Source organism: Amblyomma maculatum, chromosome 1 (assembly GCF_055883805.1).
Source record: "Amblyomma maculatum isolate TAMU_Amacu chromosome 1, ASM5588380v1, whole genome shotgun sequence".
NCBI classification, from domain to species: domain Eukaryota; kingdom Metazoa; phylum Arthropoda; class Arachnida; order Ixodida; family Ixodidae; genus Amblyomma; species Amblyomma maculatum.
The window spans coordinates 419,326,005-419,348,877 of record NC_139344.1 but is presented as its reverse complement, the minus strand read 5'-3'; the positions used below and the strand labels follow the sequence as shown (position 1 = coordinate 419,348,877).

At 45.7% G+C, this 22,873-nt stretch overlaps 1 protein-coding gene across 1 annotated transcript in view; it reads left to right on the top strand.

The window, feature by feature from the left end:
• Window positions 1-22,873, top strand: part of LOC146209215 (sodium-coupled monocarboxylate transporter 2-like) — an 85,011-nt gene that overhangs the window by 42,028 nt on the left and 20,110 nt on the right. Inside the window, exons 8-13 of the mRNA XM_084597198.1 lie at window positions 804-944; window positions 2,700-2,829; window positions 3,434-3,522; window positions 12,325-12,434; window positions 12,525-12,592; window positions 14,534-14,620. Of these exons, the coding sequence (XP_084453324.1) occupies window positions 804-944; window positions 2,700-2,829; window positions 3,434-3,522; window positions 12,325-12,434; window positions 12,525-12,592; window positions 14,534-14,620 (625 nt within the window). The remainder of the gene's footprint in view (window positions 1-803; window positions 945-2,699; window positions 2,830-3,433; window positions 3,523-12,324; window positions 12,435-12,524; window positions 12,593-14,533; window positions 14,621-22,873) is intronic.

The window sequence follows — 22,873 nt, the reverse complement described above, 5'->3', positions numbered from 1 at the left end:
AGGCAATCGATTAATTCGCTCATTTCTGGTGCTGCCTTCAAATCTGATTCAACGGTGTTTTACTGCAGGGAATGCTCCTTCTGGCGTGCTCAGCGTGAGATACGGTCATGGTGACTGGTGACAAAAGCGTGCTGTGCTGGACGCCGACGCGATTTCGTCTCCGTTCTTAAATATTTAAGAGTGCAGAAACAGGAACACCACGGAAAAAATGATGGGACGAAGCACCACTTCCAACTAGTTTATTGCACATACAAATCGTAAATAAATGGATTTTACCATCTCATGCGCAGACACTTCACCAAAGATCAAGTTTTAACATAACACACGCTCAAGCAAAGAATTTCTTTTCCGCTTTGTGCATAACTATTGAAGCATCAAGAATGCATGAGCTGCCTTTCTGATATAAAATGCTTCTATCAGCTCCCTATCTGTCTTGTATTTCCTTTTATCAAGAATTCTCACATCAGCAAAACATGGCTCACAATTATAGGACGAGTCCCCTTTAATATGCTTCGGCAAATGCGTGCCTTATGTCATTTGTTTCATTTGTTTTGTAAAAACATTCGGTATGTGTAATAAACTCGCCGGAAGTGAGCCTTCGTCCCGTCGTCTTCTCCGTATTTGTCCGGTGTTTTAGTGCTTTTAAATATTTTAAATTGTACTCTAACCAACTCTCCTAACAGCAATTTCTCTTCAAACTTACAGTCCAACTACTTCGGAACAAATGAGACCAAGCGGAGTGAAATTTTCTGTGTCCATGTCCAGAACGTTACGATGTGACAGTACTTTACGTCTCCCTGCAGCTTCAGCACAAGCCTGTATGACACGTACACCACGTGGAACGTGGTGCTGGGCTGGACCATCGGTTGGATGGGCGCCTACTGCGCCAGTCAGACGCAAGTGCAGCGCTACTCCAGCATGAAGTCGCTCAGGCGCGCACGCAGGTTAGTGGTCGCCTACATCCTCTTACGAGCATTAGGGCATGCTTAAGGAAATATTAACGGCACCAATAACACAATTTAATGAAATGACGTTTCAGCTCTCTCTCATATTGTAACCTGGCTCCCATTGTGAATGTTGTGATTGTGAACAAGCCTCCCGTGTGGGGCTGAGACGTCAATTCATACCCTTTTTTTTTTGTCGATCTCGTTTATTTTTCCTCATGTTTCATCCCGACCAGACGGGTTTCAGTCAAACTCTTGACTTCGAGAATTAGTGTTCTCGTGGAGAAGCGCAATTCTTCAAAACTTCCACCGACTCTTTGAATTCGGAGAAGCTTTGTCGCGAACGAAAATCAGAACGGCTGTCAAACAGCCCAACGGCATTTAGGCTGACTATGGTTTTCTTAAAACTCGGGACCATTGTAACAACGCATAAGCTGTTGACAGCGTAGTTTTTTTTTTCTAATGCGTAGGAACGCTTACTCTGTTCGATACAAATGACAAAGCCTGTCTTTATTGCAAATACGTCGCAGTGCAGAAGCAAGCTTGCTCACCGTGAACAGTTAGCAAAATGTTAAGAATCTCTAAAAAAAAGCGGGCTATCTTATACATACACCAATTTAGCTGCTTTTTTAAGTAATACAACTCTAATAGCCTTTTAATATCAGCTTTTCATAGACTCCCAACTTACCTAGAGTAACGGTACGCGCCCTCAAAACCTCAGAATTCGCAAACAAGCCGAAGTCTAAGCGACTTTTGTTAAGCAGCGCTGTTATGTCAGCCGAAGATAGCATTTCAGAGATGTGTGTGTGTGTGTGTGTGTGTGTGTGTGTGTGTGTGTGTGTGTGTGTGTGTGTGTGTGTGTGTGTGTGTGTGTGTGTGTGTGTGTGTGTGTGTGTGTGTGTGTGTGTGTGTGTGTGTGTGTGTGTGTGTGTGTGTGTGTGTGTGTGTGTGTGTGTGTGTGTGTGTGTGTGTGTGTGTGTGTGTGTGTGTGTGTGTGTGTGTGTGTGTGTGTGTGTGTGTGTGTGTGTGTGTGTGTGTGTGTGTGTGTGTGTGTGTGTGTGTGTGTGTGTGTGTGTGTGTGTGTGTGTGTGTGTGTGTGTGTGTGTGTGTGTGTGTGTGTGTGTGTGTGTGTGTGTGTGTGTGTGTGTGTGTGTGTGTGTGTGTGTGTGTGTGTGTGTGTGTGTGTGTGTGTGTGTGTGTGTGTGTGTGTGTGTGTGTGTGTGTGCGTGCGTGCGTGCGTGCGTGCGTGCGTGCGTGCGTGCGTGCGTGTGTGTGTGTGTGTGTGTGTGTGTGTGTGTGTGTGTGTGTGTGTGTGTGTGTGTGTGTGTGTGTGTGTGTGTGTGTGTGTGTGTGTGTGTGTGTGTGTGTGTGTGTGTGTGTGTGTGTGTGTGTGTGTGTGTGTGTGTGTGTGTGTGTGTGTGTGTGTGTGTGTGTGTGTGTGTGTGTGTGTGTGTGTGTGTGTGTGTGTGTGTGTGTGTGTGTGTGTGTGTGTGTGTGTGTGTGTGTGTGTGTGTGTGTGTGAATACGCGCACTGTAACTTCCCTTGTGTTCAATTTGTTCCCTGCAATGGAAGATTGAGGCCTATCGCATCTTTGTATGTGCATACTTAAATATATATTTCTCACTGAGAGCAAAGCTTGGTGGTTTAGGAGAGAAATGTCCTAAATACTTTAGAAGCTAGCTCTGCCTGTACGTTTCCGCTATTAATGCAATAACGCGTACGTCTGATGAACACCTTAACGCCTGCTCACCCAGGGCTCTGCTACTCAACATTCCTGGAGTGGCTATAACCCTGCTGCTGTCCGTGCTCTCAGGACTCATCATCTACGCAGTGTACGGAAACTGCGACCCAAGACTCACAGGCGACATTGAGAAAGCGGACCAGGTTAGCCACACTGCATTACGCAATGATTATGGTTCGATTTGGCTTGTAGGGTTTACCGTCCCAAATACTCAGGCTATGTGAGACGCTGTAGTGGAGGACTCCGGAAATTTCAACCACCTGGGGTTTTTAACGTGCACTGACATCGCACAGCACACGGGCGCCTTGCTTTTCGCCTTCATCGAAAAGTGGCCACCGAGGCCGGGATTCGATCCCGCATCCTTGGAAAAGGAGTCCGGTGCCGTAACCACTGCGCCACCCCGGCGGCTGCAATGAATCTGAAAATATATTTCGGACTGCGACAACCACCACACTAAGCCCGCACATTTGGTCCACATAGGTATCAAAAAATGGCATGTTTAACTCCCGCAAGATTATTTAACGGCTTGTAATAGTTAACCCCTACTCGCTTGATTCATTGTGAGCTATCAACAGATTACTCCCGCTGTCAACTGCGGGCGCAGGAACGTTCCCAGATCAAAAGGCAGTTCACCTGCATTGCATGGTGCCGAGACTCTTCATCTCGGGACAATGCAATGCAGGTGAACTAGATTAAGGAAAGTATTGCCCTTTCTCTACATTTGAGCCACCCTTCCTCCGATTCCAGCTGATGCCGTACATCGTGCAAGACCTGCTGCGAAACTACCCTGGACTCAGCGGTCTCCTCGTGGCCTCTGTCTTCAGTGGCTCCCTCAGGTGAGTTTGCGCCACGAGAAGCTCGGTGCTGCAAAATTTGTCAGGGAACACAATAACGTTAACGCCAAAGCCCATTTAAGCTAAGCTGATTCACACCTTAAGAAAAAGCAGCGTGAACGGCGAATTGAAAAGAGACAATCTCGGTCTCGCCTTTTTCTCCTTCGCGCCGTTGTTCTTGACGTTTGAAACATTGAGCGTTTCTACAAACATTTACTACGGAGACTTTGTATGATCAGCTGCAGAACATTTTCGTTTTTGCAAGTTTTACTTGGTAACCACCCAAAGCAAGCATTATGTACCTCAGAAAGAGCTTGTTCTATAAAGCAGTGCTAGCATAGCTAGTACAGTCTATTCATGCGATGTATTTTCGTTCATATTGTTACTCAGCGGTATTCGCTGGCCGTGCTGACGAAAAAGAAGTGCGACAGACTCCGAGAAGGAGAAGACGCAGACGAGTGCTTTGCTGTGCGAGTGCTGTGCTGTGATTATCCTCAGTGCTGTGGACAACTGCCGTACTGTGAAATACTTCCCGTAACATCTCTTGGTGGCGGTGAATCTATTCGATCCCCTGTCACAAGCTGGATCTCCGCAGCGGCCGCCACATAAGAACCACCACGATGACTACTGACGCCTCTACCTCTACAGCCGCCGCACCTGCTGTTGTAATGGCCCACCCCATTGACCCCGGAACCTTCTGCGGGACCAACGACGTCGACGTAGACGATTGGCTAGCCCTATACGAGCGCGTGAGCAAGCACAACAGGTGGGATGCCACACTCATGCTCGTGAATGTAATATTTTACTTGGCTGGGACCGCGCGGGTGTGGTTTGAAACCCACGAAGACGACCTAGCATATTGGGATATTTGTAAACAGAAGCTGCACGACCTATTCGGAAAGCCTATTGACCGCCACATTGCCGCCAAAAAAGCGCTCGCCTCTCGCGCCCAAACGTCTACGGAGTCTTATCTCACTTACATCCAAGACGTGTTGTCTCTATGCCGCAAAGTCGACCAAGGCATGTCTGAAGAGGATAAAGTCGGCCACATAGTAAAAGGCATTGCCGACGATGCTTTCAACCTCCTTTTATGCAGGGATTGTTCCACCGTGGACTCTGTACTACAAGTGTGCCGACGTTTCGAATAAGCGAAACAAAGGCGCATATCTCATCGTTTCGACCGTCTACCGAACACGGCTGCAAGCTCTTCCTGTGTCGATCTTCCGCCTCCTCGACCACCAACTAATGACACTCCTTTGACCTGCATCGTCCGCCAAGAGCTTGAGGCAATGACTCCTGCAGCTTCACTCTCGCATACCCCCGACAATACCTTGGCTACAATATCACTCATTCAGGCTGTTGTTCGGCAAGAGGTTGCCAATATGGGTCTTCCTTCTACCTGCCGCACCGACACCGTGGATTCAGGACCTGCCCCTCCAGTAATTGCAGCTACCTCACCCACCACCGGTTTCTCGCCCCGATATCGGTACCGCAATCCAAATGAGTGGCGTACCCATGACAATCGTCCCATCTGCTTTACTTGCTCCCGCGTTGACCACATTTCCCGTCACTGCCGTAGCCGTTGATACACACCATCTCGTCAATTTACCTACGTCGACCGCCGCGGAGACTACGCCCCTCGCTATACCTCACCTCGCCCCGACCAGACCACCGTTGACCCCGATGTCCCTGCTCATGCTGCCAACCGTTCACCATCCCCGCAGACCCGACGCTCGCATTCTCCTCTCCTCGCCGCCGTTTGTCCCCGTCCTATTCCAGCCACATACCGGAAAACTAGCCAATGCAGCTCCCGGAGGTGACGCTGCATTTGTGACCCGGACTGAAAAACCTCTGCTGACCCCTGCCTTACAAAATAATCGCATCGACGTCCTTGCGGATGGTGTTCCCGTTTCTGCTCTCATTGATACCGGCGCACAACTGTCCGTTCTGAGCTCCTCATTTCGCCGTCGCCTCAAAAAAGTCCTTACTCCAGCCGTCTCGCCCACAGTTCGCGTCGCCAATGGAAGCCCTGCCGCCGTGGTTGGCATGTGCACAGCGCGAGTTACCATTGGTGGTCGTCATGCTCCAGTGTTGTTCACCGTCCTCCAAGAACGCCCCCACGACGTTATCCTTGGCACTGACTTTTTAACAGCCGACTCTGCCCTCATTGACTGCTCTGCCGGCCTATTTCGCTTGGACCTTCCGCTCTGCTCTGAAGACCCCTCCTGCTCACCCCGCCTCCGATCAGCACAGTTCTGCCGCCTTCCTCCTGAAGCTGCCGTCTACATCCCTATGTCACCATTCCCACCCGTCCCAGACGGCGACTATCTTGCGTGTCCCATTACTGATGTCATCTTGCAGCGGCACGTCACTCTTCCTCATCTGATTGTGCATACCTCCCAGAACCGTGTCACTCTCCCGGTCCTTAACTTCAGCTTATCAACTCAAGTTCTGCCCGAGGGAATTTCACTAGCAGAGCTGTCACCAATGACCGATTGTGCCATTTCAGCTCTGACTACGGATAATCCAAATGCCGTCCCTGCAACACCTCCCTTGTCCTCTACATCGCGCCCTGATCCTGTTAAAAGCATGATTGCTGATCTCCAGCCTGAATTCGCCACAGAGTTAAAACAGCTTTTGCTCACCTACAGTGACCTTTTTGACTTCGGTACCCGCCCATTGGGTCAAACCACAGTTGTCAGTCACCGCATTAACACGGGTGACGCCAGTCCTATTCACAGGCGGCCCTATCGTGTTTCGCTTGCTGAGCGACACGTCCTCCAAACAGAGGTAGACAAAATGTTGGCGAACGACATAATTGAGCCTTCCAGTAGCCCCTGGGCATCCCCTGTTGTGTTGGTCAAAAAGAAAGATAACAGTTGGAGATTCTGCGTTGACTTTCGTCATTTAAATAAGATAACCAGAAAAGATGTGTATCCTCTACCGCGTATAGACGACGCGCTTGATACTTTGCACGGAGCCAGCTACTTTTCGTCCATCGATCTTCGTTCCGGCTACTGGCAGATCTCTGTCGACGAGAGAGACCGTGAAAAAACAGCGTTCATCACCCCTGACGGCCTTTATCAATTCAAAGTCATGCCTTTTGTCCTTTGCAATGTCCCAGCAACCTTCGAAAGTATGATGGACTCTTCGCTCCGAGGCTTCAAGTGGACCACTTGCTTGTGTTATCTTGACGCTGTAATAGTTTTCTCGTCTACATTTGAAAGCCATCTCCGTCGCCTTTCTACAATCCTAGCGCTTTTTCGCCGCGAGGGACTGCAACTAAAGTCCAAAAAGTGCAGCTTTGGTCACCGACAAATCAAAGTCCTTGGTCACTTGGTTAATTCTGCCGGCGTTCAGCCTGACCCAGACAAGATTCGTGCCGTCAGCGATTTTCCTACTCCACGTTCATCCAGCGATGTTCGAAGCTTTATTGGCCTATGTTCTTATTTCCGACGATTCGTCCCGAATTTCGCAGCGCTAGCTCGTCCTCTCACCAAACTCCTAAAGAAAGACGTTTCATTCTCCTGGGGGCCTGAACAAGTTGCAGCTTTCTCGGAACTTATTGCTGCTCTCACAACTCCACCCGTCTTGGCCCATTTCAACCCATCTGCCAATACTGAACTCCACACCGACGCAAGTGGCCATAGCATTGGAGCTATACTTGCCCAGCGACAACACGGCCACACAAGGGTGATTGCGTATGCCAGCCGCCTCTTATCTACGTCCGAGCAAAATTACTCTATCACAGAGCGAGAGTGCCTGGCACTCGTTTGGGCTATTACAAAATTCCGCCCTTATTTGTTTGGCAGGCATTTTACTGTTATAACAGACTATCATGCCTTGTGTTGGCTTTCCTCCCTAAAAGATCCTACAGGCCGTTTGGGGCGCTGGGCGCTTCGATTACAAGAGTATACATTTTCCGTCGTGTACAAGTCCGGCCGGCTTCACCAAGATGCAGACTGCTTGTACCGTCATCCCGTCGACTCCCCTAGTCCTACCGACTCTGACGATGACGCATGTGTTTGTCTGTGTCGGCCTTTTCTAATATTGCCGACGAACAACATTTAGATCCTTTGCTCCATTCCATTATCCTACGTCTGACCTGCGACCGACCTGATCCATTTCTTGCCTTATATGTACTCCACGAGAACACCCTATATCGACGCAATATGCGACCAGACGGCGCAGATCTTTTGCTCGTCGTTCCTCAACATCTGCGTTCCACCATCCTTGACCAGTTTCATGATGCTCCAACGGCTGGCAACCTGGGTGTCTCTCGCACATACGACAGCCTGCGCCGACGCTTCTACTGGCCGGGGCTCTACCGCTCCGTCCAGCAATACATTGCCACATGTGAATTGTGTCAGCGTCGAAAGAAGCCCACAATTTTGCCTTCAGGCCATTTGCAGCCGATTCCCATACCCACTGACCCCTTTTCCCGTGTAGGTGTTGGCCTTCTTCGGCCCTTTCCAGTCTCCGCCTCAGGGAACAAATGGATCGCCGTCGCCATCGATTATGCTACGCGGTATGCTATAACCAGAGCCATCTCGACCAGCTGCGCCACAGACGTCGCTGACTTCCTCTTAGAAAACGTGATTCTACATCATGGTGCCCCTCGTGAACTACTAACTGACCGTGGCCGCTGCTTTCTCTCGCGAGTGGTTGACGAAATTCTCCGTTCGTGCTCCGTACGTCACAAATTCACCACAGCCTATCACCCCCAGACCAACGGCCTCACGGAACGCCTAAACCGTACCCTCACAGACATGCTGTCCATGTATGTGTCTAACGACCACCGGGATTGGGACGTTCATCTACCCTTTGTGACATTCGCCTTCAATTCATGAGTCCATTCTACCGCTGGATACTCCCCATTTTATGTTATTTGGCCGACACCTCACTACCCGCGGCAGACGTCACCAGTACTTACGCCAGTGATGCCGTAGCCTGCGCTCATGATGCCCGCCGGATAGCTCATGCCAGGCTCACTGCATCCCAAGACTCTCAAAAGTTCCGGTACGACAGTCGCCACCGTGATGTCCACTACCCTCCTGGGTCACTCGTCTTGCTGTGGCTCCCGTGCCGTCGAGTCGGCTTGTGTGAAAAACTTTTGCCCCGCTACACAGGCCCTTACCGAGTTTCGCGCCCCGTGACAGACGTCACATACGAAGTGGAATCTGTGCCTCCGAAATCCTCGTCCAGAGCGCCATCCTCTGAAATAGTGCATGTGTCCCGCATGAAGCCCTGTTATGCACGTTCTGTTTCACAAACGTAGAACGCACCGGGACGGTGCTTTTCCCGAGGGAGGGTAGTGTTACTGAGCGGTATTCGCTGGCCGTGCTGACGAAAAAGAAGTGCGACAGACTCCCAGAAGAAGACGCAGACGAGTGCTTTGCTGTGCGAGTGCTGTGCTGTGATTATTCTCAGTGCTGTGGACAACTGCCGTACTGTAAAATATTTCCCGTAACAATATCTCACAACACTGTGGCCGACAGCATGTTTGCACGCGTGTTTCATTCTGATACCCACCAAATATCAAAGTGGATAAGGTGTATACTTCCTGGTACTATATATATCGCGTGGCCACCAATGCGTATACGCAAGAAGATTCGGCAGGGCCAGGTATAGCGTTGGTAAATTTATTTAGGATTAGTAATAACCGTCATTAATGGACGGTATCCTAATTCTAGGACCCGAGGCTGATTCGCAATCCCACGCGCCCGCTCCATCAGCATTTGCTCCTCGTTCGAGTCCAAGCCGGACAGGCCACTTCATAGAAAGAACACAAGAGGGAGGAGATGAGTGTCAGGTTTCCTAGTGGTTTTTGGCGCTCCCAGCGCTAGTCTGCAAGTGACTCATTGATGTTATTCGTTATTGCTCTGGCTTTCAGGCACTGATAGCGCCGCGGGGAATAGGTTATGGTAAGGCTTTATATATCTCCCTGATTTTTGATGATGAGGACAGGCTGGGAGGTTAACTGGCAAATTAAACCGGCTTCCTATCCTGAATGGGGAGAAAAAGAATGCAGGGATATAAAAATTGAAAAAGAGGAGTCAAACATGAAAAGAAGTAACTAATTATGGAGTCCCATAAAGCATCAGTGCAGGGTTTAATCAAAATCTCAGCTAGGTCAAAAGGATAAGACGTTATGAAATGGTTGGGCAATTTTCTAGAACGAAGAGGACTGTCGATTATTTTACTGCATAAATTGCAAAACCAGGAAACTCGTTAACTAGTCGCCTGCTAAAAAGTGGACAAAGCAAAAAAAAAAATAAAACTCCCGATCGCAGTTGCTTACTGTGCAGTAGCTTTACTTCGAAAGCTTTCTTTATAATATTTTCAACAAATGCTGCAAAATCTAGTGTCCTGCGAATGCTTTATTCACAGTGTTTTGGAAAACAAACACTGCGAAGTCGAGAGTCTCCTCGAAAATCGCACATCTTTGCAACACCAAGTTTCTGATTATGCTTGTTTACTTACTAGAATTTGCGTTAATTATTGCGGAAAAGTCTCCGGCATAAGGACGAACGGCGATCCTCGCATGCGTTCGCTTTGTTATATGCGCTTATTTCACGATGTTTAACTATAGCTTTCTCAGTATGAACTTAGCTAAAGAATTGAATCCCTGAAAATTCCATTTCTTGTGAACAAAAAGGAAACATTTTCCGGCGCTAACAAAGAAGAACGCACAAATAGACAAAACAGGGCAGGCACTGAACCCAACTGGTTATACTTCTTTGAAGCGAACAAAATGAAGATTTTGTGCACATGCGTAAAAAAAATGGCAAAGTAAGCGCTCACAAACGCCTTCAGACTGCCGGAAAGGTTAGGCATATCACTTTAGGCCATTCTTATCTAATCAAATTAAGAAGACTACTTTCGCCACTAAAATAGATACCAAACCAAAAAAGGAAATCGGCTAACATCGCCATACGAGTGATGGGCGCTGAAAGAAGAAAACATTCGAACGGCCGCTCTAGCGAGCACGTTCAGCCTTATGTCAAATGCGCCACCGTGATAACTGATCAAATCCGAAGAGGACAAGCTGTCTCAGGCTAGTTGGTTTTAATAGTGTTTACAGCGCGTAGCCGAGCAAGGACCTGTCTTACCTGTTCCTACGTCTTTGTCCTTTTCCGGCTACGCACTGCAAAAACTATGATCAAATCCTCTTAGCATGTGCCAAGGTATACGTCAAACAAACTAGCTGATATGTGAATTATCGTGGCGCAGAACATAGGCGTTCCTAAAAAACAGTTCAAATTACTTCTACCCGCCACTGCCAATCGTGCGATTTTAAACCAAAGGGCTTGTAAACCAAAGCTCACGCAAATCAGAATTTTAAGCAGGGGCAGGGATACTCCCGCTTCGATTCCCAATTTAGGCAGCCGCTTTTCGATGGAGGCGAAAAGCAACGTGCCCGTGTGCTGTGCGATGTCAGAGCACGTTAAAGAACCCCAGGTGGTCGAAATTTCCGGAGTCCTCCACTACAGCGTCTCTCATAGCCTGAGTCGCTTTGGGACGTTAAACCCCACAAATCAACCAGGGATAATCTCACTCGTGAGTTGCTCGAAGCGTCTTATATCAAAAGGCTGGTATCAGACTCCATCAGTGACACCTCGGACCTCTTTCTAATGGTGAAAATCATCTTCTTAACTTGATTAGAAAGTAATGGACCAAAGTGATATTTATAACCTTGCCGGTAGTGTAGAGGCATTTTTGTGCGTTTACTTCGCCACTTTTTTACGTATGCGCCTAAAATCTTCATTTTCATCGTTTCGAAATAATATAACCAGTTGGAGTTCAGCGCCTTTCCTGCTCTTGTCTTATCTGTGCATTCGTCTTTGTTAGTGCTTTGAAAGCTTTCCTTTTTATTCAATGGAGCAACTAGCCAGCAATTGCTTGTACTTTTCTTTAATGTTTGTAATTCTTCGGTTAAACTTCGGACGTACATATTAAAAGCACTTTGAAGATCACCATTTTAATTTTTAACATGAGTGAGCGAACGTCAACCTTTAAGTTGATAAGCGCCGTATCTCGGATCGTAGCGGCGACATTTTCGAGAATGCATGCGTTCGCCCTCTACACAGTGTGATGCAGTTGTCTTTGATAGGCAAGTCGGAATAATGGATCAAATCTCGCTTGCTATGGGTCCCTTGCCAGCGCCTTCTATTATGTTTTTCGCGCGGCTCAAAAGATATTAGGAATACAAACTTTACTGCATACAACAACACCTTCCATCCTTTTTTCTCAAAAACATGCCTTTAGTGTAGCATCAGCAATGCCTCCTCGGTTACCAAAGAAAAGGCGAGAACGTGCAGTACGCGTGTCAATGAATAGCGAAACCATTGAAAAAAGAAACAAAAATAAATGCTTTGTGAAAAATAAAATCTATGCGCACGTAGCATAGCCAATAAGTGTATAAGGTTCTATTCAACCAAACGCTTCTATGCGGTCTTTTCTCTATAAATTGATAGCGTTCTTTGAGAAGAGAAAGAAGTAGAAGGCTGTAACGTATTTGAAAGAAACAGGCTTTGGCTGTCCTTTCCGTAACTGCCTAGCAGAATTCACTTCCACTTGATAGTTCATTGCGCGCACACACGTTTTCTCTCACCTTTCAGTGCTGTGCTCTGAGATACAGCGTTTATCGACTCGGCGGTCGAGGATCGCTGGCTTGTTGATGTTGCACGCTTGGAATGGCGTACATTTTATTTTATTCGATTGTTTCGCGCCAAGCAAGATCATTCTGGCGCAAAATCGATATAGATATTCTGAAATAAACATATCCTATCATTCGCTATGCAGCACCCTCTCCTCGGGATACAACGCATTGGCAGCCGTGACATGGGACGACTTCGTTCGACCACGGGTCACCATGACCGAAGTTGGCGCGCTCCGACTCACAAAGGCAATGGGTAAGCCTCCTGTAACCTTAGCTGCCTTGCATATCTGTGGCCCCAAAATCCAGGGAAACAAGTAAATATAGTTATGTTCTCCAATTTCAGCCGCCGCCTATGGCCTGCTCTCCATATCCATCGCTTTTCTCACTGGTACCATGGAGTCTATCATACAGGTCAGTTCGCCTCCCTTTTCCAGTAATTAGAACTGCGATTGCAAAGTGAGGCCAGGTTGCGGGAACCAAATCATATATTGTATATTGTTTTTCAGTACTGTTTATTGGCTAAATAATTATATGCATAAATCACTCCTTGTATACGCACGTTTCATTGAGTTATCTTCCTATTAAGCGTCAGAAGTTTCAATTTCTTCGCTCGATGCTTTCGAATTTGAACAGCCGGGCCGTAGAGATGTTTAAGGGCCTTCCAGCACAATGTCCGCTCTTGTGGCGTTTGCCTTTAACGGTATATTACGACGCAGTAGGCATGATGTCGGTGTCTCTTCCTATTCCGAAAGGTATAGGTGCACGTTTTTGTACCGGCACCTGATCTATTCGTAAGTCCGAAGCTTTCGCATGGCTGCTAGATAAAGCTGTACATAACAAATAATGTGATCTTATTTTCTAACTTTATGAACTTGTTCATACGAATGCCAAATTGCTGTTTAAACTAGGAGAGTCAGCAAAGAAATTTAAGAAAAATGGAGGACTTTTTATGAAATAAAGAAGGGAGCCACAAGCTAATGACGACAGGATGTATAGTTGTGAAGATAGCTGATTAGAAAGAATAAGAAAGTATCATGCAGCAGGTTGGACCTGCACCCACGATCTCCCAATGTCTTGCCTGGTGCTCTACTTACAGAGCTATTGCGACGGCAATTCAATCTTCTATTTTCTTAAGTATTTGTGTTACGGCTACCTCATCCTTGAGAGTATATTCACCGAAGCCACCTTCGTCCTTAGCGGCGGAAGTGGAACATCCTTTGTTACAGTGAATGTGACGTGGAATTTGCATTCCTTCCCTTAGACTGGGAAGCGCGACAAAGGAAATGACTGCAGAGAGCTACTGGAAAATATTAGCTCGGCGATTACTGGTAAACTTAACGCGCAGCATCAGTAGACGGGTACTAGTGGCACCAAGGTGAACCAAGCCCGGGAGCACGCACAGCGCAGTGTAGAATAGCAGATCATAGAAAATGTTGCCAGGAAGTTTGCAGCAGATTAAGAGACTGGCGTGAGGGATATGAAAAGAAAACTTGATACTCTTGTCATCCGTAGCAACACAAAAAAGCTACGTTTTCTGTGAAAAATCCACCCGTGCAGACACGCATAGGCCCATTAGATATCACATGGGTGCTTCATATTAGTAACTATTCGAAACGCGCCACGGACGTTCCAACTACACAGTCCAGATATCTCAACACTTGTGACTGTTGATGGTTAGAACATGGACTGAAATGCGAAATAATCATTTAATGTTTCATTTTTAAGTTTTAGTGGGCGAAAGAATCAAACGATGAAGAGCTGAGAAGGTGGTTTGGCAATTTAAACGGTCCTACTATTTTGCATTATTGCAGATCAGAGCGCAATGAGAACATGGCGGCAATCAATAGAATAGTTTTATAGTCCCACAACTCGCGATTCAAAGGATGAGCAAAAGGTCAAGTTTTTGGCGTAGGAGTCCAAACGACTTGTGCGGAATAGACTTATCATGAGCTTAATCACTTATCATAAGCCAGTCTTGGATACGTAACAAAAAATAAGAAATCGTATCCTATTCAGTTACAGTAACTTCAACTTAAATATTACTTATTTTTGCGTCTGTTTAATACACCTCTTGAAATCTAATGAAACCTTACACAAGTCCCGCGAAAGTGCTGCCGCCGTTGGCTTGGCTTGCAGTCTGTTGGAGTAATACGCTGATAATTTCACCTGTGCCGTTTACCGCCTAACTTCGTCCTGTCATTCTCGTCTGCATAGCAAGCTGCTTTTTCCTCAATTCAAAGCAGCTGGCATTATTACGAGAAGCGACGACATGAATCACGAGCGCGTGCACGTGAAATATGAGATTTTGTTTCTGACAGACAAAATGCTTAACACTGGATGGCGCGAACGCAGGCCTCCGCATCGCTGGTGGGCGCCCTGTCTGGTCCTCTGCTGGCCATCTTCGTCTTGGGAATCTTTTTTCCTTGCGTCAAGAAAAAGGTTGGTTTGACAAAGCGCGGTAGAAGCCTGCGATATCTGTGAATCGCACAACGTGAAAATAGGCGGGTGCGGAAGCGCTTCATCGGCGGAAGAGGTAGAAGGGGGCCCAATAAGATTACATGAAATGGGGTGAGGGAGGGGGGGGGGGGGGGGAGGTCGAGAGGGACTAAATGGCCCTGATTGTAAGCGTCATCTGCAAAAAATCTCAGCAGATCGGATGGTTGGACCTTCAGAGACACTATAGATGTCACCAGCATAAAGATGCCTCCGAGCCGTTTGTCTCACTGAGGCGGCCAGTTTTCAAACAACCTTTTACCTTAAAAACGTTGCAAAAGTTTGTCGCATGCGATATCTCAACCCCTACAGTATAACCTAAAGGTATTATGGCAGCATTAAGTGCGCGTACTGCAGTGAGATAGCTGGTAAAAGACCACTCTACAGTTAAATAATTAACATTTCATGGTACTAAACTTCTTCGTCGGGCACTTCATCTTTTTTTTTTTTTTTTTAGCAAGGCTGAGCCGAAAAAAAGGCGAGTGCTGTCGACGATTCTTATTTTAGTTAATATTCTAGCAGACGACAAGATAACGGCCCATAAAACACTGGCTTGTCGGTGGAGATAAACGATGCGCTCGAATTTAGCAGTACAGACTATGAGGTTCCCCGTTTAACCAGTAGACGAGGTGACCACACCGTCGTGTTTGTGGCTGGCTGAGAGATGCACTTCTATGTTTAGAACATGTAAGCTTGTACCTGGATACTATAAAGTGAAGCCACGTGATAAGGTGTGATCAACCGGACAGCAGATGGTGCTTAGAAAGTACTATTACTAAAACTATCCGCATTACAACAACAGGCAAAGAATCTCAGAATGTTCAGTTGAACGTCTTCGACACAAAACATCAATGGGACGTTCATATTTGAGCAAATCCATCTCCTCGACGATCTCAACAGGCAACGCATTTGAAGACTCAATCGCGTCAGGAAAAAAAAAAAAAAAAGAATAGCGGAAAGTATCAACGCGTGTGTTTTAAGGCTTGACTGAGCGTGGTTTGTTCACGCGCTCCGTGTTTACCAGGGGACTGAACATATTGTAACAATATCTATATTTTCTTATCCTTAAATGCCCTTGAAGTGTCTGAAAGAAAAGCTTTAATCTAGATTTTCGCCTTGAAATTTCAAATGACTCGTGTCGACATGAATTTGGTGTTTCCGTCATTGGAATCCATTCTTCTGTATCTAGAAATATTAAAATGATCGGTCGTTATTTGAATACGTTCTAGTTCATCTTCTAAAAGTTTTTGGTGGGGGCTCCATACAACTCAGACGTGTTCCAATGATGGGAGGATGAACATTTTGTAAGCAATTAATTTGACCTCTCTTGTTGCGTGTTGGAAATGTATTCTCATAAATTAAAGTTTTGTGGAATCAGTTAAGCACAGATTATTACAATGTTTATGCCAGTGTAGGTTATGTGTAGTTGCGACTCCTAAATACTTGAAGGTATCAACATTCTTCGAAGTATTTGTTCCTATGTTATAAGAAAATACCCGGACACTCTTGTTAATCGTAATATGCGTAAAATTTATTTTTGTGTAACTAAATTTCATATCCCATTTCTCGCACCAAAGATGCAAAGAATGAAGCGCTAGATTCAGTCTGATGTGGTCGTCATCTTCTGCGACGTGAGAATAAATTAAGCAGTCATCTGCAAAAAGCTTCATTTCTACAGGAAACTCGATAACCACGTTAATGTTGTTGATATAAAATAGGAACAGTATTGGCGCTAAACTCTACCCTTGGGGAAGACCAGAGAACACTTTTAGTGTCGATGAAAACAGACAATCACCCACGCGTACTACCTCCCTGAGATTGTTCAAATATTCTTCAATCTACATCAGGATGGTTGCGCTAATTCCTGTTCTTTGTAACTTGGACAGCAATTTACTGTGTAGAACCTTGTCGACTGCTTTTGTAAAATCTACGAAATTACGTCGATTTATTCTTGGGTGTATGGCTGCACTAAAGTGATGTATCATTTTTATGAGCTGTGTGATGGTAGATAACAATTTTCGGAACCCGTGCTGGTGCTGACAAAAGGCCCGGTTATCCTCAAGAAAAGCTAATATCTGTTTGCTTACGATATGTTTTAAGAGTTTACATCTGACACTTGTAAAAAAATTGGGCTATAGTTATTTGTAAGTAATTGGCTACCGCTTTTGAAAACAGCTAGGTGTTTCGACTGCGCAGCGTCAATTTTGTGACAACGAGTAAGTGTGCAGCCACTCCGGAAATATTTTATAGAAGAAAAATGACATCCACCCATCATATCTGCTTAGAAACTTGTTGGCATTCTCTCTGACCCGCTGGCCTCTTTGGTATCTAAAAAGTAACAATTTATTACAGACCCTAGCCTTTGTCACGATCAGCTCTCCAATAGAACAAGAAATGAAAGAAGGCAGATACCAGCCAAGGTAATCTCTGCCTGATATATAAAGAAAATGCAAACTGGAAAAAGAGGTTGAAATGATCTGCTATTTTTTGTTTCTTCTGTCACTATTTTATTGCTAATTTATATTCTATTTATTTCTTCTTTATTGTCACTCAGGTAACGCCAAATCTTACGAGGTTTTGTTTTTATGAAGCTATTTAGTATTTTTTATTTAAATATTACTATTTCGATTCCATCAAAGCCATTTATTAAAGTCCTTCGCAATTTCAAGACATCAGCTGGGCAATCTTTCTTCCTGCTTAACCGCTTTATTTTGAGCTTGATGTGCATGATAGGTCGGTTAATCCAAGGTTTGCGGGATTTTTTTTTTTCTCGAGTGAAGATTAATCTGCCAAAGCAATGTTTTATGGTATTCTTAAAGCGTAGCCATAGCTTTTTAACCGATTCACAATCGCAGGCAAGTTCGAATTTACCAAAATATAGCTTTGAAAAATCTAACATGGACATATCGTCTGCCTGTCCATAATCCTTAACTTGCACTGGTATCAAGGGTTGGAAATGAGGCTTGTCTAACCGGGATGCGCACGGAAACCACCTTATACTCCTTCTTTTACTAACACAGTATAGGCACTCACTCTACCCGAAAACCCAAGTCTGATAGTGACCAGAATTTCAGCGTTACCTTCGTGTATTTTCATTTTTTTATTCAGGTTACCCCTAAAGGCCCTCCAAAGGAGGGTATTACATAGAGGGGAATTGGGGGGTAATACAATTGTATTAAGCCCGATACAATTATCAACAACAATTACAACAAGAAAACATAAAAATGTTAGGCATAACATGAAAAGAAAGAAAAACAACAGCAAAATATTCTACACAATTCTGTCACAGCGAAGTAGCTCTTGGAATGTTTTATGTCAGTTTATGTAGCGATGTACAAAGGCAAGTTATTTAATTCAGTGATAGTGCGAGGAATGAATGAATTGACATAAGACGATAAATGACACTTTGCGCGTTTACCTTCTTTGCCCGTTTCTTCCAAGATTTGTTTCAAATTGTGTGAAAACATTATTTGCCGCAGTGATTATGAACTAGAAATTTCTACGTTTCGAGGTAGTAAACTATCCCTGTAAATATTTGGCAAATCGAAATGTCCTGTCAGTATTAGTCGGCCGGTATGGTTCACATGAGTGCATAAGAACAGGTTCAGGTCATCCAAAAGCACTGGTGAAGTAGCAGGTTGCCTGTACACTGCGCCAACAAGGTAAGTCGCACTCCCATACGTAACCTTCCCCCAAACTGTTTCAGGTACAGTGCACTCAAGCATTACCCCATTAATGAATGAATATTTTACAATAATTTCAACACCACCTTTACGAGTGTCTCTATCCCACCTGAACGTCTTGGTTTGGAGGTATGAAGGAAAGAATCCAACAGTCGGCGAGGCCGAGGAAAGCGTTGGGGATGGTACTTTTATGTCTTTTTTTATTTTTTTTTTAATGTTTACTTGGATAATCACAGAAATTATTAATGTAATCTGATTAGGGGAAAGATAATTAAACACAAAGTAGAAGAGAAAACAACGTGCTGATGGTGGGAACCGAACCCACGACCTCCGAATATCGCGTCCGGTGCTCTTCCAACTGAGCTACATCGGCCGCTGTCCCCCCTGCTACTTTCTTGGATATTTATGTTGTCTGTATACGAACCTTGAGAGTGTTCACCAGCGCCACCCTCAACCATAGCGGCGGACGTGGAACGTCCTTTGTTACCGCCAGCGTCACGTTGAACGTGAACAAGAGCGAGGGCGAAAGCTGTGCTAGTACCCTCTTACGCTACCTACGGCTTCAAGACTGCCAGAACCGAGACCCCCGTATGCTACAAGCAGAGCAATTAAGGGGAAATGAGGGTGCTCGTTATAATACATGAAGGAAAGAATCCAACAGTCGGCGAGGCCGAGGAAAGCGTTGGGGATGGTACTTTTATGTCTTTTTTTTTTAATGTTTACTTGGGTAATCACAGAAATTATTAATGTAATCTGATTAGGGGAAAGATAATTAAACACAAAGTAGAAGAAAAAACAACGTGCAGATGGTGGGAACCGAACCCACGACCTCCGAATATCGCGTCCGGTGCTCTTCCAACGTAGCTACATCGGCCGCTTTACCCCCTGCTACTTTCTTTGGTATTTATGTTGTATGTATACGAACCTTGAGAATGTTCACCAGCGCTACCCTCAACCATAGCGGCGGACGTGGAACGTCCTTTGTTACCGCCAGCGTCACGTTGAACGTGATCAAGAGCAAGGGCGAAAGCTGTGCTAGAACCCCCTTACGCTACCTATGGCTTCAAGACTGCCAGAACCGAGATCCCCGTATGCTACAAGCAGATCAATTAAGGGAAATAAGGGTGCTCGTTATAATACATGAAGGAAAAAATCCAACAGTCGGCGAGGCCATCAATGACAGCTGCCTTTAATTCCGTCTGTTGACGCTGATTTTTTTTCAGAAACGCCAAAAACGAGCATATTGTTACGCTGGCTCTGTTTTTTATATTCTAGTTTTCTGACCTGTTGCCGAACTGTTGCCAGTATATTCTTTTGTTCAATTTCTGTGTAACTACCAAAAACACAGCTAGTCGATCAGTCTTTTCAGTTAGTTGACCAATATCCTTGCTGATATTAGCCAACCGGCACTCAGGCGTGGCTTGATTGTCTATAATTGTCTCTAGCATCTTAGCAGTTTTAGGCCCGAGGATTCCTTCTATGTACATTAGTAGCATCAACATAGACCAAGAGTCAACAGCAATGCAATGAAGCTCACCAGGCCCATGGCAGAATAACTAAAAATATTTTGTCATTCCGGCAGCAACAGTATATGGACGGGGAACCAACCTGCACACATAGCAGCAAAGAGTGAGCTATGCTTCCCGCAGGCCAGATGCCGTGCCTTCTGATCTGTTCGCTGTCGCATCGCTCCTTAATCTTGCGGTCGGTATCTTTAGAAAATGCTTCTGCTTGTGACGCGGTCCGGGCAAGATATCGAGGGTGTTATCACGCTGAAGTTCATCGTTGCTATCGAGGTGCGCATCATATGCAAATTACACGGCGAACCTGCACAAACAGCAGCAGCGGTGAGCGATGCTTTCCGCAGGCCAGGTGTCGTGCCCTCATACATTGCAGTGCAGGAAGCACGCACATATAAAATCATAACCTCTGCAGCAAACAGCACTGCACGAACTTCACCGAATGATGTTTGTGCTTGTAGCTCCAGGTATAACCTATGCAAGTAAAGTATTGCTGGCTAATATTGCTAATAATAGCCGACATAAAGCATTGGCGGATATTGAAGAAAACAAACGTGACACTGAGTTTGAATGTTAGCGCTAAAATCAGGTTCTATGGCAAAAACGATTAATCATCTGTTCTAACAGTGTTATGTGTCAGGAGAGCGAAGGTGCAAATATTCCATGCACGACACTCGGCTCTGCAGGATAAGTAAGATGCTATGGGGCATACGGAAAGCATTAATCATTACTCGGCTTCACTTAAAAACACGGCTTCGTGCATGCGGTCATAAGTGAGATATGGGCTAGTAGGAGGCCAAAGATCTGGACCAAGAATATTATTAGGTGCCTAGCGTAACATTACAACTGAGGTTGTGCAGAAAATATGGGCGAGACACCGTTTCACACAAAGACAACTATTGTATGGTTTACAGAACAGTCTAAAACGAAAAAGAAAGCAGTCTTCTATGAATAAACGCACGAGATGTCCCAGGCTTTTTAAAGCAAGATCAGGGTGCCTTAGAGCTCAAGAGTTAGGAAAAGAAAAGAAACTTTACGCCATTGTCTGACGTAGCGATAACTATACTTTGCTAGAGAACCCGGTCAGCAACACTTCGACAATCTGCATGGAGCGACGATTCATCATACCGTGCGCTGCTAATTGAAGTGATAAACGTTCGGAATAAGTGTATCACCTTGCGTGTCCTCCCCTGTCACGACTGACTACAGCGCTTGACAGAATGACGAATGTGAATGGAATCTTCATAACTTTCTCAATCAGTGACTTATTAGCGTAGGCGAGTCTCCAGATACTTTCTGGAATCTAATAACCAGATGAAACTTAACTCTAGAGTGGAGCGCCGTTTGCACTCAAGACCGCCATATTGAATTGCCCAATAAACACGAAGCTAATCCCAAAACCACATCATGAGCTCAATACAAGCGAAGTGTCTGCCTTGTTTAATATGACCGGGCACTAAAACGTTGATCTTGTTTACTGTCATGTTTAGTCAGTTAGTCTATGGAGTAATCCAGGATCTATTGTTGCGAACTGATTTTTAAGCTGTATCTTGCTGTACTTCAGGTTCAGTTCAGTTCAGTCGTTCAGTCGTGTCCGACTCTTCGTGACCCTATGAACCATGTCACGCCACGCTTTCCGGTCTCTCACTATCTTCCTAACATCACATAACTTCATCTGCAGTGCCTCGAGGATGCCATCTAACCATCGCGTTCGCTGCCTACCCCTTCTCCGGCGACCCTCAACCTTTCCCAACATCAAATCTTTTTCCAGCGACTCCTCTCTTCTCATCAGATGACCAAAGTAGCTGAGCTTTAACTTTAGAATTTGATCCTCCAATGAGCAGTCAGGGTTTATGGTCGACAATATTGACTTATTTGATCTTCTGGCAGTCCAAGGAACTCTCAGGAGTCTTCGCCAGCACCACAGTTGAAACGCGTCAATTCTTCGGCGGTCAGCCTTTTTCACAGTCCAACTCTCGCATCCATACATCACAACTGGAAAGACCATAGCACGAGTTATACGGATCTTGGTTGGCAGACTAATGTCTCTGCTCTTAACTAGGCGGTCAAGGCTAGCCATTGCTCTCTTTCCAAGAAGCAGGCGTCTCCTAATTTCATGGCTGCAGTCTCTTTCCGAGGCAATCTTGGAGCCCAAGAAGAGAAAATCTGTCACAGCTTCCACTTCTTGTCCCTTGATGCTCCAGGACTTGATAGGGCAAGACGCCATGATCTTTGTCTTTTTAACGTTCAGTTTAAGCCCAAACTTCTCACTCTCTTCTTGTACGCGCATCAGAAGTCTCTTCAGTTCCGCTTCACTTTCTGTCATTAAAGTGGTATCATCCGCATATCTAAGGTTGTTGATACGTTTTCCAGCAATCTTCACTCCAGCTGAAGACTCGTCCAGACCGGCCTTCCTCATGATGCACTCTGCATATAGGTTAAATAGGCAAGGCGACAGTATGCAGCCTTGCCTCACTCCTTTCTCAATCGGAAACCAATCAGTAAGACCATGCCCAGTTCTGACTGTGGCCTCTTGCCCTTCATACAGGTTCCTGAGGAGACAGATAAGGTGAATTGGAACTCCCATCTCTTGGAGAGCTTGCCACAATCTGCTATGATCTACGCTGTCAAACGCTTTCGCATAATCAATAAAGCAGAAGTAGATGGGTTTCTGAAACTCTTGCTTTTTCCATGATCCAGCGAAGGTTGGCAACTTGGTCTCTAGTTCCTCTGCCCTTGCGAAACCCAGCTTGCACGTCCGGAAGCTCCCGATCCACATACTGCTGCAGCCTACCTTGGAGGACTTTCAACATCACCTTGCTAGCATGCGAAATAAGCGCGATCGTGCGGTAGTTAGAACAATCTTTGGCACTGCCTTTCTTTGGAATGGGGATGTAAACTGACCTCCTCCAATCCTGTGGCCACTGCAGGGTAGTCCAAATCTTCTGACATAATGTATGCAGAATGTTAACAGTGTCATGGTTGAGGTTTTGAAG